This window comes from Sciurus carolinensis, chromosome 3 (assembly GCF_902686445.1).
Source record: "Sciurus carolinensis chromosome 3, mSciCar1.2, whole genome shotgun sequence".
Lineage (NCBI taxonomy): Eukaryota > Metazoa > Chordata > Mammalia > Rodentia > Sciuridae > Sciurus > Sciurus carolinensis.
This window is the reverse complement of record NC_062215.1, coordinates 56,993,350-57,010,529: the sequence shown is the minus strand read 5'-3', so window position 1 is coordinate 57,010,529 and position 17,180 is coordinate 56,993,350. Positions and strand designations below refer to the sequence as shown.

General features: G+C 38.6%; 1 protein-coding gene across 1 annotated transcript in view; it reads right to left on the bottom strand.

The window, feature by feature from the left end:
- Zzef1 (zinc finger ZZ-type and EF-hand domain containing 1) overlaps positions 1–17,180 on the bottom strand; it is a 108,228-nt gene that overhangs the window by 62,691 nt on the left and 28,357 nt on the right. Inside the window, exons 10-18 of the mRNA XM_047543262.1 lie at positions 12,817–12,908; positions 11,919–12,067; positions 8,147–8,258; positions 6,912–7,124; positions 5,607–5,707; positions 4,623–4,792; positions 3,628–3,761; positions 2,123–2,193; positions 907–1,021 (exon numbers count right to left, since the gene is read on the bottom strand). Coding sequence (XP_047399218.1) covers positions 907–1,021; positions 2,123–2,193; positions 3,628–3,761; positions 4,623–4,792; positions 5,607–5,707; positions 6,912–7,124; positions 8,147–8,258; positions 11,919–12,067; positions 12,817–12,908 — 1,157 coding nt within the window. The remainder of the gene's footprint in view (positions 1–906; positions 1,022–2,122; positions 2,194–3,627; positions 3,762–4,622; positions 4,793–5,606; positions 5,708–6,911; positions 7,125–8,146; positions 8,259–11,918; positions 12,068–12,816; positions 12,909–17,180) is intronic.

Here is a 17,180-nt window from a genome sequence, read left to right as displayed (position 1 = left end):
ACTAGCCTATTGCTCCAGATTGTGGGGAATGAATGAAATCATGACTCTGTTAACAGCAACTTGAGGATAGAAAAGCACTAAAAAAAATAAAAAAGATTTAAAGACACTAAGTTCAATCACAAGATACAGATAAATTACCTTGAAGTCCAGATCGTTAAACACCTCAAGGGTGTTGTGTGGATTGTCCTATCACAATACCTCTTCTCTCTAGTTCCCATATTTAGCCCAATGAGGTAGTTTGTGATCCCTTGTACTGCATTTCTCTCTCTTCCAAATTTCTTGGAATGCTTGGTAAAAATGCACATTCTTAAGCCTATCCCTAGACACTTCAAATCAGTAGCTTGAGGTAGGACCTGGAAATCCAAATTTCTTTCACTTTTCTGGGTGCTTCTGCACATTAGAAACATGAACTACATTTTGAGAAGCAAAACCTTTCATGTTAAAAAAAAGAAATACAAAGTTTAAAAATTATCATTAACACAGGAAAAAGAGATCATATTTTCAGATGTGATTCATCTGCAAATTCACTAAGTAATCAGTTTTTTTTTAAATGTCAAGACAGTTTTCCACAAATTCACATCACAAATATATAACTATGTGTTGGGCTCAATGACTGATATCACCAGGGCCCTTGATACAAATTCATTCCTCTTTTTCCACAGAGGTCTTAACAAGCATATCTGTGCTTTTACTCCTTGCTGACTACCAGGGGACAAGTAAGGAAGTGTCCCCTTATTTGTTCACAGGGGTTAGCTGGGAAACCCTTATTATTATTCATGAATAATCATCTAGTAACAAAATACAATCATATTGTAGATAAGGGATAAAGGACAGGCATAGTGAATACCATATCATGTGTCTCTAAAAGCAGGAGCCAAAGAAAAGAGGGAGGAAGCCATGAGATACCTCTCGAGCAGCAACAGAGAGGAGGGTATTCATGACTGCCAGGACTTCACTGATGTTCATGTCAGCCAGGTCACTTTTCTCAGGTAAAAGCAGAAGGCCGCCTGGATCCTTATCACTGAAAGGACACAAATTAGTCACCATACTTGGTTTCAAGAAGGGGATTTCATATTTTCTATCTTAAAAAGTTCTAAAAAAGAACCCAGCAAGATTTTAGTATCAGTTCTATGGGATGGGAGGAATTTGCATCAGGAAGATAAGCCATGATCCCAGCTGGGACTGTGTCACTATCTATCCACATATCCTTCTGTAAGCACAGACTCAGAAATTCTCCAGGCCTTAGAAGAGATCCTAAGGAATAAGTCTGATGAATAAATCACCTTGGCCACCAAAAGGAAATACACCTGATCTCATGACTGCTAAATGGACAATCCAGGCTAATGATTCCCTATCTTCAAATGTTGTTCAGAGATAGCCCCAGACTCTTCCATCATCCTTGCTACTTGATTCTGGAAACATTTTATATAGCAGCATTGTAAATCTGTCATCCATATCAGGCTCAGTTTTACTTGCAGGCAGGTGTTTGGGCTATTAGCTCCCTTCCTCCCTACTTGAAGCCTATACTTTCAAGTAACACAGTTCACAGGACCATTAGATTCTTTGGTAATCAAAACACTATGAATCTTCAAGTCTTCCCTCCTGGAACACTTTCTTCTTGAACTATAATTCTGTGCTTTTACAGTTGGTTTTAATGTAATTGGGTTTACACACTTGAGTACAGAACCCCAACCTCTTTGGCTTTTTAGTTTTTGTCTTTAAAACTCACTTAGAAAGTAAAGAACTCAAAGAGGACTTCAGTGGGTTCAACTCTAACTCATAATGACTGAACTTGGATTAAGCTCTTGACAAGACTCTTATTCAACCAGTATTTTAATTCTCCTTGTACTTAGTTAACAATTCACTTCAAAAATTGGGCTTTCTTTTCTTTTTTCTTTTTTATGGTGCTGGGGATTGAACCCAGGGCCTTGTGCATAGGAGGCAAGCACTCTACCAACTGAGCTATATTCCTAGCCCCAGAAACTGGGCTTTCTAGTGGAGCAGGAAAAGTATTATTCCAAAAGAGTACTATTCCAAAAGACATGGAAGGAGCAGGTAGCTAAAGAAAATGACTTTGCAAAGATCTGAAATATTTGACAATTGAAGAAAATTATGAACTTACCTAAAATATGTGCACAGTGAACGGAAAGTGAGCTGCAGGGACTGCTTGTGCTCTTGCTCAGTGACATTCTTCTACAAAACCAGAAAGTGTACATGAAAAAAATCTATTCCATGACATTCCAAAGACCTACAGAGGCATGAAATACCACATCCACTGGTCCACAGTATGAGAGCAGGGCCTGGACCACAATACAGCACCCACCTAAAACCTGGTCCAGTTCTAAGGAGCAGAACCAACCATTCACAGAGAAGATGACAGGTGACTTTGGTTCCCTGCCAAAGGTAACATTGTAAGCCTTCCTGCAGGATAGCCTGATACAAATGTTCAGATAATGGACCTCAATAGGATATAGTCTTTATTACTGGGCATGCCATCCCAAGAGCAAAAGGCAAAGACTGCATTTCTCATGAGCATTCTGTTTTTAAGCAGGATCAAACTTTTCCTTTCTTAAAGGTTTACAGTCAACGCTGTCAATTATAGGAAACAGACCTCTGATGGGGCTATTCTGGGGGCAAGGCATGATGGGGGATTTCCAGAGAATTTAAGACCCAGGGCCCTGCCTGACACAGGACAGTGGGGAGCTAAGATGAGGTCACAATAAACAAAATTACCAAAGAAAGAACTATTTAGCATCATGAAAGGTCAGCAGCTGTTCAATTCATCAGCTTGAGAAGGGAAAAAAATCCTCACTGCTGCTATCTGAGGGGATGGGCAAAGCAAAAGAGACAGGGTTGCTCTGCTAATAGACACCAATGTCATTTGAGAGGTCATATGTCCTCTTTCTATTTACCATGTGAGACATGTGCAAGCAAAAAGATCATTTGCTCAGCCATCTGATAAGTGCTTGTAGCACAGAAGTGAAACAGATTTTTGTATAGGATATTCCATTTTGTAACATAATGCTTATAAATATTCAAAGCATCTTTCATTCCTAGTATGGAATCTGAATAACAGGGAGAAGGGGTCTGGGGGTATGAAAAAAAACAGCTAAAGACTGAAATTTGGTCATATTTTCTTTACAGATCTATATGGAAATAGTTATGAATAACATATATCAGGGATTTATCTCAAAATGATACTGGGTGGTGGGAGAAATAGTAGGTGAGGCATATTAAAAATGAAAATAAGATTAGCCCAAGTTCATCATTGTTGAAGTTAGGTGATTAGTACATTTGGGGGCTGGAAGGAGTCATTATACTATTTAGTCAACTTTGGTATTCTTTTTAAACTTTCTCATAATTGGGAAATAAAAAAAAATTTCATTGTAGGCAAGTCATAAAGACAGAGACTACATTGTGACTTTGTGAGGTAACAGGTTATGAAACACAGATGAAACACAGAACCCTTTTCTTTGATATGTGTGTGTCCCACACAAAGCTTCACACATAGTATCAATAAACATTTGGGAAATTAAAACTGACAATATATTCAGAGAGAACAAAGACTAACAGATCTCATCCTAACAGACTTTAGGAATGGGATCTGTCCTTTCAGATAATAGTTACCATCATAGTGAAGAGATGGTTTCGCCGAGTTTGTCGATCAGGAAAGAAGATTGCAGCTCCATTGAGAAGGGTGTTCCTGATCTCTTGTTTTAATATCTCCATGGGCATGGAATCTCCATCCACCCTATCTATCACTAATAACAATGAACAATGAAATCAGTTTTAATATATTCTATCTATTCACTTACAATATATACCTGCTAAAAAAACTGGTGTGCAAACTCACTACTCTCCATTTTGTAGTTAATATCAGAGCAAAGAATTATTTTGTACAGGCTGTATTTTTGTACAGTATAACAAAATAATTTTTTGTTTGTTTACATTCAACTAAAACAAAGACTATATATGTCACTTTTTATTTTTTTCTCTATTGTTTTGAGACACAACATGGCAAAACCTTAAATATACTGTCAGATGTTCCTGTGTTTCATTTTCAATTTGTCACTATACTCTCTTCTGCTCAGTATATCAGCCTTGTCCCAGTGTCTTAACTGAGGTTAAGACTGAATAGTGGGTGTGGTGGTACACACCTGTAATCCCAGTGGTTCTGTAATCCATTAGGAGGCTGAGGCAGGAGGATCTCAAGTTCAAAGCCAGCCTTAGGAATTCAGTAAGACCTGAACAACTTAGTAAGACTCTCTCTCCAAATAAAAAATAAAATGGGCTGGGGATGTGGCTTAAATACCCCTGGGTTCAATCCCTGGTACCAAAAAAAAAAAAAAAAAAAAAACCAAAAACAGAGATCAAGACTGACTAGTGTGACAGTAATTACCCTCACTATAACACAGGAGAAAACAGGAGAAAGAAGTCAGTTGATAAAGAAATAAATCTGGATCTTGAAATAGTAATTCAAAAAAACATCAAAGGAAATGCTCATTTCCCAATACAGCAATCCCTTTTTGGTTTACATGATCACAGGATCCCTCTCTATGCCACCAAGAGGCCTGTGTGCCACCATTGCAGGGTTGTATTCAAGGAATCCCCCGAATCCCTACCATCACATAAGTGTGTGTAGAGCTCCTTGGCAGCCTCCACTCCCTCAGGGTGCTGGGTTGGAGGCCTTCCCTCCCCAGAGGCAGCCAGCGCATCTCCCTGCAGCACTGAGAAGCAACTTTGGAGGAGACGCAGTAGCAAGGTTTGGGCACAGATGCACTCTTCCCTTGGGCTGCAGAAGGACAAAGAACATCAGAGAGCAAAAGGGCAAGTTGCTTTCACCCTCCAAAGCCATACAAGTGGTCTATAAAGGACTCTCCTCTGTACAACAGGCTCAGAAAAAGAATGCCAAACAAGAGGAAGAGCAGGATGGTAAGAACACTGTACTAGGAGTCTGAAAACGCAGACCTCATCTGAGGCTGCCCTCCACTGAGAAGGAAATTCATTTCTGATCCTGCCATTTCATCTGTATGATGAGAACGAGTAACTTGGGACCACAGTGTTTCAGATTTTGAACTTTTTCTAATATTGGAATACATGCACGCATGAGATGTTTGTGGATGGGATGCAAGTCTAAATTTTTAATGTTTCATATATACCTTACACAAATGGTTTGAAGATATATTCATACAATATTTTCAGTGCATCTGTGTTTGTTTTTTCTCTTTTTTTTAGTGTACCTGTGTTTTGACCGCAGTTCATCACATGAGGTCAGGTATGTAATTTTCCACTTGTGGTACAGAAAAAGTTTTAGATTTTGGAGCATATTTCAGATTAGGGCTGCCCAACATGTACTACTATAATATTTGACCTGCTTATCCTAAATGTTGTGAAGTTAGTCAAGTCCGAAAACATTTGTGAAAGCATTTCTCAAAGTATTTCACAGAAATCTCAGGTATTATTTTCAATAAAAACCAAATCTACCAAATAAGAATAATATATACTAGTAGAAAGTAAAAAAACAAAAAAAAAAAACTGTCCATTTAGAATAGCAAAACTCAATGTTTTCACTTTTGTTCATCATCTTATAACAAATTATGACCTACTTTTGCTTTAGTTTACTGTAAAAATTCCAGAAGATCCTCAAATCAAGACCCGCAAAATCCAGAAAAGATTTATATTTTAGGCCACTTTCCTTCTGCTGCACCTAAAAAATCATAAAGACCAGAAAAAGCAAAATTGAAAAATGCATTTAGAGCAATATTGTAATGCCTCATTTATTTCTCATTGTTAAGGAATGAGATGGCTCCACACAAGTGAAATTCTCATACAATTGACACTCTTAAATACTAAAAGTTTGTCAGGAACTATTTCTGGCACAAAGTTTTCTAAAATATGTATGTGTATGTACAGTATGTATGTTTGTGTATACACACACACACACACACACACACACACATAACTCTCTTAACACACATACCACACACACATCTGCAAAGGCTTCCTGACTTCATAACACAGCACTTGGAACATAAATCAGTCTTTACCTGATGGTGATTAATGTCCAGGACCTGTTTGACCCTTTCCTGCAAATGGGCTGAACTTCTGTTGTAAATCCACCTGCTATTCCTAGGTCTCTCCCTTTAATTTGCTCTTTTCTGCTGTGATATGAGCTCTTGGATGACAGAAACCAAACAAGTCATATATACATTGAGTCACCAGCCTCTGACTGTGTCCTGAGGAAAATGAAAGCCAGGAGTAGACGCTGCTGTATAAACCCATTAGAGGGCTTCACTGGATTCCTGAGGTGAGCTGTGTACTCCATAGTGATGTTTATAGTAATCTTCTATTGAATGAATTGTCACTGGGTTTTATTAGTGGCTCTAAAATTTGGTACCAAAACCACAAATGATCTCAAATCCTGACATTTTAGTTCTTTTAGCAAATAAATAAAATTCACCTAAACTTCAATAATAATTCTCTTAAGACTTAAAAAGGCATAAAACCTCATTAACATGCTTTAACTTCCTCCCCTGGGCAACCATGGCTTGGGATCCTTTATTTTATTTTTTTTATTTGTTTTAAAGTACTGGAGGTGGAGCTAGGGCCTTGTGTTTGCTAAGCAGATACTGAGCTACACACCCAGTCCTACAGCTAGGGAACTGAAGAGATGTATGCAGGTCTATTTGAGGAGACCTCACAACAATGGCCACATGCCAGTGAAAGAGTAAGTGGCAATATTCCACTTTTCTTGGCCCTTCAATGTCATCACAGCAGCATGATGCTTGTTACACACATTCATACTGCCAAGGTTTAAGTAGGCCCAGTTGTACTGGTTGGTGTTCATTTCTTTAAACACTGTCATTTGTTTTTCCTAGAGAAATGTGGTCTAACAACTGAGGAAACCTTACCAGGTCATGAGTGAGTTGCTGGATGAACTGAAGGGTCCTGAGGAGCAGGGTGGCTCCACAAACATTCTCTGTGTCCTTTCTGCAGTGGGCACAGAAGATGTTTTGCTCTGCCTCTGCTCTTGCAGGTCGGAGGTACCCACTGATGCTTAAACCTTGCACTCCCAAGCGCTCTGCTGACTCCTGACGGGTGCAGAGGAACTTCACCATCAAATACTAGGAAGGATAAGAGAGATTTCAAGAAGACTCAGAACCACTGAATATGATAAAAGTGGGGAAAAGGGTTTTCTGGGGAGGTTCCAGATTTTAATAAGTTATTAGGTACCATTCATGCCCACTACTTTGGATACAAAAATCTAAGTCCAGTATCTACCACAAACAGGAAAAAAAATATAAAAATGCAAAATTAAGTCAGATTTTGGTAAAGATCATCATAAGAGAAATGGCCCTCTTTGAGGCAAAAACAGAAGAATAAGAGAAGTATATTTGTCATTTACTAAGGTCATTTAAATACACAAGTCAGTTATGTGATGAAAACACAGATGCCCTCAATGCCCTAAGGAACTGTCTTGAAGTCCCCAACTGATACATGCAACCCATGTGCTGCTGGGAGCCCAGGAAACAGTCTTATCTGCTCAAATGTAGGCTATTTTCAAAGTCCATCTTTTGTATATTCAGCCTGCTTCTTAAAGTTAGAATCTACTACTTAACCACATAAATATCTTCTGAGTACCTACTTTGTATAAGTCCTAAAAATAATTCTGAATTCTCTTAAGTATAAGGTTTATACTTGAAGTGAAAAAAAAAAAAATTAAATAGCCAGATGGTCACCACTTCTTTTGCAGCCATGGAAACCCATTTCTCCTGCATTTATATGTGTGGACTTAACTGCTCTCACAGCCTGAGATGCCCCTTCTCTACATATGTTAGCCTGGCTAAAGATGATGGTTAGTCAATTTCTAACACTTGGCAGCATACCACCATTACTGGGAAGCCTTCCCTAGTGAACTGCAGGCTGGGTAGAATATTCTTCCTCTGGGATGCAAAAGACCCCTGAATTTCCTTTTATCCTAGCCCATATCACATCTGTCTCTGCCACTAACTAGGAACTCCTTGAGGGTCAATCCTCCTCTGAGGTTCCAGTGTTGGCACAAGGCTGGTACACAAACAGTATGATGTTTACAGAATAAAAGCAGGGCAGCAGACAAACACATGAAACCACATTCCCTAAAGCTTACTTTGGCAACTCTGCACTGCTGCAACTTGACATCTGCTTCATCCCACTCTTCTTCCAGCTCAAACCAGCCAATAGGATCATCCTCTCCCAGGTCATCAGATGAGCAACCAATCCTGTGAACACAAGAGTAATCACAAAACGTTTTTCTATTTCTAAATTCTCCAGAGTTTGTCAAGTGAGACATCACCTAAGAGGCATTTAGCTTGTATAAAAAGTCTGTCAGTAAACAATTGGGAACTGGGTGTGGTACCTGGTACTGCTTGGAACATACAACATAGTTGGTGGTAATTGCCTCTCCATTTCTTGGACTTCTCAACTGTGAATTGGAAACTATGTAACACTCAAATATAATTTGGGTACTATGAAAGTGTGCTCTCTGAATAAATACTCATCTGAAGAATGAGACATGAGGTGAGGAATCTTTGCCGAGATTCTCAGGAGTAAGATACAAGCAAGTACAGTACTAGAAAGAACCAAGGAGAGGGGGAGGTTCAGTTTTCTTCCCTAGGTCTGGCTAATATGCATATGACCAGTCTAGATTTGGGTTACTTGCAACAACTGAAGGGGAAAAGCCTGAGCACTTTAGACCCTGGAGCTCCGAAAAACCAAAAACCCCAGCCTTGATAGGCCTCAGAATTCTTTCCTGTTCCATAAGAAATCCTTCCAGGAAAGCATTCCAGTCTTGAAGCCGAAGAAACATAATGTGAGCCACTTCTTTTTAAAAAGTGGAAATGGTGGCATGTGCCGGTAGTCTCAAATACTTGGGAGACTGAGATGGAAAGACTGCCTGAGCACACAAGTTTGAGATCAGCCTGAGTAATACAGTGAGACACTGTCTCAAAAATAAATAAATAAAAAAATTTTAAAATGCACACCTATTAAAAAACTGCAGTCTTTAATGATACTCCCTTTCCAGGAATTAAACAACTAAGGAGGAGAAGGTGGCTATCTTTTCAAGTAACAACCTAAAACATTACCCTATTCTGGCTATGATACAATTACCAAGCTAGGAACACATGATGGATATGTTCAGGGTAATTCGGGCTGCATGCATACCACCAACAAACACAGGGAACTATTATAAGAAGAACAAAAAAACAATCTAGAGTAGATTCTCTGGAAAAAAATGGACTTGTAACATAAGCTATTCTTGGTACAAATCTTTTGTGATACAATTAACTCTTAAGGAAACAGGTGGAATTCTCTAAGACCAAAACTACGTCAATGAATTTCATCCACACATACATATGAAGATTTTACAATTTACTCTTTGGGAACTATCAAGGAAAAGTCTATGAAGAGTATCAGAGAACAGAAAAGCAACCACAGTCACTAAACCTTACTGCATAGTAGGCAGGACGGGGAAACAAGAATTGAATGCTATTCTGCTTAAGTAAGCATAGCAGCCAAACAGCCAGCCCTGGAGCATGATGCCTTACCAATGCTTGAACAAAGAAAAGAAAATGTGGAAGAAGATAGATGTGTGCACATTAACATTTTGATTTCCACACTGGAGAGGAACTGTTAATATACAGGCTAACTAATCAGGATTTAAGAGTAGTTCAGGGGGCTAGGGTTGTGGTTCCAGTGGTAGAGTGCTTGACTAGCATGTGTGAGGCCCTGGGTTCAATCCTCAGCTCCACATAAAAATAAATTAAAAAAAGGTATCATATCCATCTACAACTAAAAAGTATATATTTATTTTTAAAAAAAAGAGTAGTTCAGGCTGGAACCAGGAGCTAAAATCATTAAGGGCATAGTGACTGAGCCTATATTTAGGTTAAAGAAAAATCCTGCATAAGATGTGAAAGACCTTGTTTGACAGCAGTTTCATTTAAGGGAAAAGACCTATTGTAATATGTCCCAAGAGTGGGATAGGGAAACTTCAAATTAGGAGTCATTTTTGGCTATTATTAAAAAAGAAAGCATCTTTTTAAAAGGCATGTGTAGGGCCAGACAGGATGCATACCTATAATTCCAGTGGCTTGGGAGGCTGAGGCAGGAGGATAGCAAGTTTGAAGCCTCAGCAACCTAGTGAAACCTTAAGCAACTTAGCAAGACCCTGCCTAAAAAAATAAAAAGGAGGGTTGGGGAGATAGCGCAGTCGGTAGAGTGCTTGCCTTGCATGTACAAGGCCCTGGGTTTGATCCCCAGCACCACAAAAAAAAAAAAAAAAAAAAAAAAAAACTAATGGGCTGGAGATGTGGCTCAGTTGGTAGAGTGCCTGCCTCACAAGCACAAGGCCCTGGGTTCAATCCTCAGCACTGCAAATAAATAAATAAAAATAAAATAAAATAAAAAGGACTGGGGATGTGGCTCAGTGGTTAAGCGCCCATGAGTTCAATCCCTGATAACAAAAAAAAAAAAAGGCATGTGTGGATTGAGAATGTGACTCAGTGGTAGCATGCCCCAATGCCTCCCCATCCCCAGACTTGATGCCACTTAAATCGTCTTCTTTCTCTTGTTCCTAATTGGTCAGTTCCTGGTGCTGCTTTCACCTTCTAGTAGCCTCTTTTTCAGTCCACCTCACTCTATTGCGTGGCTACTGTGGCTTTCACTCTGGTCAAGGTCACCCCATCTCTGGCTTCTTATCCCACCTGCCTGTGATTGCTTTCCTCCATTCATGCTGTACACAATGTAAGCCAGAGTAGTTCTTTTAAAACATACTATCTCATTTTTCTTCTTTGAAACTCTTCCACAACATGCTTCGCTCTCCTCTCTGCTCTACTTCCCCCTTACCCCCCACCATAGGGGTAAATTTCCCAGTGGCCAGGTACTTGACCTCAATTCAGGAATGTATCATTCCCTAGTCATTCTGAAGATGTGTGCCTTGGTTATAAAGAAAGGAGTAGGGAACAATAAACATTTAACACACATCTCTGCATATGCTACCATAAAGCAGTAAAAATTTATTTGCTATAGTGGGTTAGTGGTACATTTTCTTTTCTCCCCCACCTCCACTGGTTAGAAAACTGTCCTTGGAAGCTTTATTAATAATGCTTCAAGGGGCTGAGGTTGTGGCTCAATGGCAGAGCACTTGCCTTGCATGTGTGAGGCACTGGGTTCAATTCTCAGCACTGCATATAAATAAATGAATAAAATAAAGGACCATCAACAACTAAAAAAAATTTTTTTAAGTGCTTCAAATTATATGTAACCTAACTATACATGAACAGGAGGACTGATAAAGAAATTGTGATATATTCATACAATGGAATACAACTTAACAATAAAAAAAGATGAATGATGACATGGATGAAAATTAAAGGGGTTGGGGTTGTGGCTCAGTGGTAGAGCACTTGCCTGGCATGTGTGAGGCCCTGAGTTTGATCCTCAGCATTGCGTATAAATAATAAATAAATAAATAAATAAATAAATAAATAAATAAATAAAAGGTCCATTGACAACTAAAAGAATATTTTAAAAAAATTAAAATCATGTTGAGTAAAAGAAGGCAGAAATAAAAGGATACACACTGAATTATTCCACTTATGTAACATTCTGGAATAGACAAAATAAATCTATGGTGATAGGAATCACAATGGTGAGTGACTCAGGTGTGGAGTACTTGATTGGGAAATGATAGTGAACTTCTGGGGGATCACTGAAATGTGCTATATCTTAATTTGGATGTTGAATAAACATGTGTATATTATTGTCAAAACCCATAAAACTGTAGTGGTACTTTTCTACAAAATTAAGAAAGCACATTTCACCAATTAGAGAATAGGTACATTTTTATCAACTACACAGATTTTTGTTGTGTTCCCTACCTGCTTTTCACGAATTGCCTGAGCTCCTGAAGCTTCCATTTGTCATATTTTTCAAACCGTTTGAAATGTTCTTCTGCGTGAAATTTATCAGAAGGTGAGTTATAGGCAAAAACCAGCCCACACTGGGCACCAATGCCGCCACGTCGAACCTGAAAACAGAGATCAGTATGGAGAACATCAAAAGGGCAAAAGTTCTATGGCTCGTTGGGTATAATGGTACACACTATAATCCCTTCAACTCAGGAGACTGAGGTAGGAGGATCTCAAATTCAAGGCCAGTCTCAGCAACTCAGTCCTGAGGCAACAATAAAAAAACTAAAATGTTTATAGACACTGTGATTTTAATTCAAAGAAACAAAAGACTGCACAATTGATCATCTTCCTGAGTCATACCTAAAACCATGACTGATGTTTGATCAAGTCAAGCAGGTTCGGAGGTTGGGAAAGGGATTAGTTTCTAGAACACTGTAAGGAAAGACTGAAAGACATTGAAATGGACAAAAAAAGCTCAGTGGTAGAATGCCTCTGGATTCAATCCCCAGTACACACACACACACAAATTCTATGGTTGTTTTGTTTTTAATTAATATGGTTAAATTCAAACCTCTTAATACAAAATCAAACCAATAAAATGATAACTCAGATATATTAAGCCATAGAAAAGTGAGAAAGTGGCATCTCAAGAAGTGTTCTTTAACTTTTTCAATCCTTACAGTCACACAGATTTCACAAATCTATCCATCTTCGTGTGCTTACCCTCTGCTACAGGCCTGAAAAAGGTAAATAATCACTAAATACCCAATAAAACACTGACAATATGGCTCTCTGAAATGTAATCCTATTACCTGAAAAAAAAAAAAGTAGTAACATTGCTTAAAGAAGGTATCAGGACAATTACCATAATTCTGATCTGTGTAACTTGGAAGGCAGATTCAGTTCCTGTAGAAAAAATAGTACTTGCTCTGGTTTTTCCAGTCTCTGTAAGAAAACCTGAAAGAAAGAAAAATGTACAGTCAGGATGACTGAAGCATTTTTATAACCCTAAGAAATAAGATCAACAAAAATCAGGGGATAACTAGTCTATCTGGTACCATCATAAAAATGAGTAAGGGTTTCACCTTTGGACAGATGCAACTTCCCTGACAAAGCCCTAGGTAAGCAGAGGACCAGCCAAGTACTATTTCCTCAGAGCACAACTCTTCAACCTCACAGGCAGCTCTGCTCTGAGGTAACAACAACAACAACAACAACAAAAGTTTATAGAGATTGTGACTTTAATTCAGAGACAAAAGACTGCACAATAAATTATCTTCCTAAGCCATACCTAAAACCATAACTGATATTTGGGCCAATCAAGGCAAGCAGGTTTAGAGGTTGAGAAAGATTAGTTTCAGAACACTGTGGGAAAAGATTGTGAAAGACACTGAAATGGACAAAAAAGAAGTATTGGGTATCCTGTCTAACACACTCTGGGTTACTAAATCCATCTTTTATTATCTCTTAAGCTACTTTATAATTCTGTAAGTTGTAGAATATTGATAGTAATGCGAATGATTCTTATTGAAAATGAAAATTGTGGAAATGTTTAGGGCCAAGTTATATGGGCACTGACCAAACAGACTCCCATTTTACCCTAAGACTCCATGTCATATAAGAAATGTTTCTCCCATGGGAACACCCCACCTCTGTAACCAAACAGTTGCTTAGCATAAAATGGCAATTCTTATGCAATGTAAAATTGTTCCCTTTTTGGTTCCCATTTTTCTTGTACAATGTACCTGTCAGGGATTCACTGTTTAGAAGTTAGTAACCATTCTTTAACTTGTACTCAACTAGGGTCGTTTTGACCCACTTCCCCTTCTGCTTATGATTTTACATCTCATGATGTATATTTGTAGTTATGAATCATAAAAACAGCCACATATGATTAATGTGGTTTTGGACTATTAAAGGTGTACTCTAGCCCATGGAGGGGGTTGAAGAGTGTAGACTTATAGTCTGTCCTGGTCCCACCAGCTGGGGGCTCACCAGCTGGTGAATAAAGATGGTGCTGTCTCCTGCTTTAAGATCGACTCAGTGATTTACTGCAATCTCACCATAGCAGAAATGTAGCTGATTATTCCTTATGAAACTGAGCAACTGTAAATCTAATTGTCAATTAATTTCAGCATTCTTATTGGTCTGTTTATATTTTATGACTTTTCCTTTGAACTGTTTTTAATATCTTACTGGTTCCTTCATCCATTAATAAAAAGATTGCCATGTTCATTTCCATTTGCACAGCAGTCATGATTTACCTTTGTGGTTAATTATCCTTTAACAATTCACAAGAAGTTCTTTACTAGACTCAAATTTGCCTTTCCCTTTCAAACATCTTTAAATACACAAGGCAAGCACATGCTCACTTTAGTGCTAAATGACCATTCTTCCTTTCTTCCTGGGAACCTGAATTGTTCTCAACCATTCTGCCTGTCAAGATGAAAATACTGAAATTTCATTATACTCAGTTCAGTAAAATAAAAATTTATGAGCCTGAATCCCCACAGAACAATGTGCAAAATTTGTCACCAAAACCAATGAAAATTAAATCCAAAGGAACCTCTACTAAATCATAGACAGATGCTATGATCTACTTTTACCCAACAGTAAAGTTCTGTAGACAATTTTAAGAAGCCATACTGGCAGAAATGCACATAACTCTCCTAACATTAATACCAAAAATTATCCCAATTATTGAACTGAAACCTTTCCCATGGGTCTGGATGACTCTATCTGAAGGTTATATATTGTAAAAGAAAATAAACAGATAATTTTTAAAAAGGAATCTATTGTGAAGACTAAAATAGTACCTAGAAGTTAAGTGCTTAATCAGCCATTTAAATTAGTTTCAAAGTAGTTGAAGCAATAATAATTTAAAGCAAAAGAGTTGGAAAGACTATTTTTTATACAACACTGCCACCAGGTACACATTTAAACTTTTTTTTTTAAACAAATCTTTTTTTTAATATGTTTTAGTTGTCAATGGATTTATATGTGGTGCTGAGTATCAAACCCAGGGCCTCACACATGTCAGGCAAGCAGTCTATCACTGAGCCACAAATCCAGCTGTTTTTGGTTTTGTCATTTTGGTGGTGGATGGGATTAAATTCTAGACCTCATGCATATTAGGCAAGTGCTCTACAACTGAACTACATTCCAGGTCACATTTAAGTTATTTTTAAAGTGGGGACACACCTTAAAAAATAACACTTTTGTGCTTCCTTTCTGGGGAAAAAAATAGCTTGCATGTTTAGTCCCGATATTTTATATCTATGATCATTTGACACCCTATCCCTACTTGTCAAATTTACTCTCGAAGATGACAAGGAAAAAAATTAATCAACCATGAATTTAAAGGACTTAAGCTGGGCATGGTGCATGCCTAAAATCTCAACAACTCGGGAGGCTGAGGCAGGAAGATATAAAGTTCAGTTAGCCTCAGCAACTTAGCAAGGCTCTAAGCAACTTAGCAAGACCCTGTCTCAAATAAAGAACATAAAAAGGGCTGGGGTTGTGGTTGGTGGTGGAGTACCCTGCATTCAATCCCCAGTACCAAAAAAAAAAATAAATAAAGGAGTCAATATCTTCCACTTCAGTTCTGACTAGCCAGTTTTCCTTTAATTTTTAAATAAACATTTATATTGAAATTTTAAAATTTTTATTTATTTATTTTTTGAGGTGGGGGCCTGCTAAGTTGCTGAGACTGCCCTAGAACTTTGGATCCTTCTGCCTCAGGCTCCCAAGTAGCTGTAACTGGTGTATGCCATTATGTCGCTCCAGTTTTCCTTCAAAGTACCAGAACAAGTGGTAGAGGTTTTCAGGAGTGTTAGCTTTCTGGAATTTCAGCATTCATCTCTGGGCATTCTTGGGTACTGAAGTGGCACTCAACCACTACTGGTACATACCTGCAACTGTGGAACCTGAAGTAGACCAGTGAAAAGAACTTTTACCCTATAAGCAGAAGAAAAAAACTTTCTCCAAATCCAGCAGTTCTGGCTGTGATGATTTTGCTCTTGTCTCTTCAATCTTCTTTTTTTTATAGCAGAGCAAGAGACCCACAGGGAATTTTCCTTGAGTTATAACATAGGGAGCTATAAAGGGAAGCCCAAGGAGGAGCTGAGGGCTCCTCCCTTACCCATTCACACAGAATCAAAACAAAAGTAATAAAGCTATCAGCTATTGCAAAATTTTAAAATTCACTCATGCAAAGGGGTGGAAGGTAAGAAGGAGAGGTGGGCCCATGAAAGACAGGGAAAAATAACAAAGCATTCAAATCAAACCAGACCAAGAGCTAGCAAACTGCAACTTGTAGCTGGAGAAAAACTAGTGTAGGTTTTAACAGTGTTAAAAATCCACATTCTGAGCTGGGAATGGCAGTACATGCCTGTAATCAATCCTAGCTGCTTAGGAGGCAGGAGGATTCCAAGTGGATTCAGCCAGCCTGGGTAACTTAGCAAGACCATGTCTCAAAATATAAAAGGAAAAATAAATAAAAAGGGCCAGGGGGTGGGGGGGCAGTGTAGCTGAGTGGTAAAGTACCCCTGGGTTCCACCCCCAGTAAAACAATAACAACGAATTCACATTCTGGTGTCAGATGATTAGGCTCCATATACTCCAGAGACAAAAATTCCAGTTCTTCAGAAGGAAGGGAAAATACAGAGGGTCTTTGGCAAAGAAGTCTTATCTTTCTTGGGCAGGAGAGGGGAAAGAGGCAAAAAGCTGCCACCACCTTCTCACAACCCCACTGGTTTTAGATGGCAGGTGACTCAGCAGCCTGCCATCACCTTCAGGGTGGTTGGAGATGGATGCAATGAAGGAAATTTCTCTGCAGAGGTTGAGCTGCAGAGAAACCATCTTATGCAAGTATAATGCTTAACGGGACCACTGAGAAGAGGAGGTACAACAGGAAAGGCATGTTTTCCCAAGGGTCTGTAATTCATTGGTGCTAAGAATGAACACAGGAAACACGAAAAAGAAGAGGCAACACTGAGAATGTTTGAATGAAGACCATGGTGCTGTGAGGAAAGCCAGAGGGAAACCAAATTAAGAGCAACAAGGCCAGGCCTTTTCAGTGTTTTATAACTTCCTTTTTCAAATCAGCAAGATTCAAAAAGGTATAGTGAGTAGAAAAGGGACACTATATATAGAGCACTGACCAGGTGGCCACCAAGATGGATGAGGAACAGACTCATAAACACTCCCTGGATATGCAAAAGATCCACC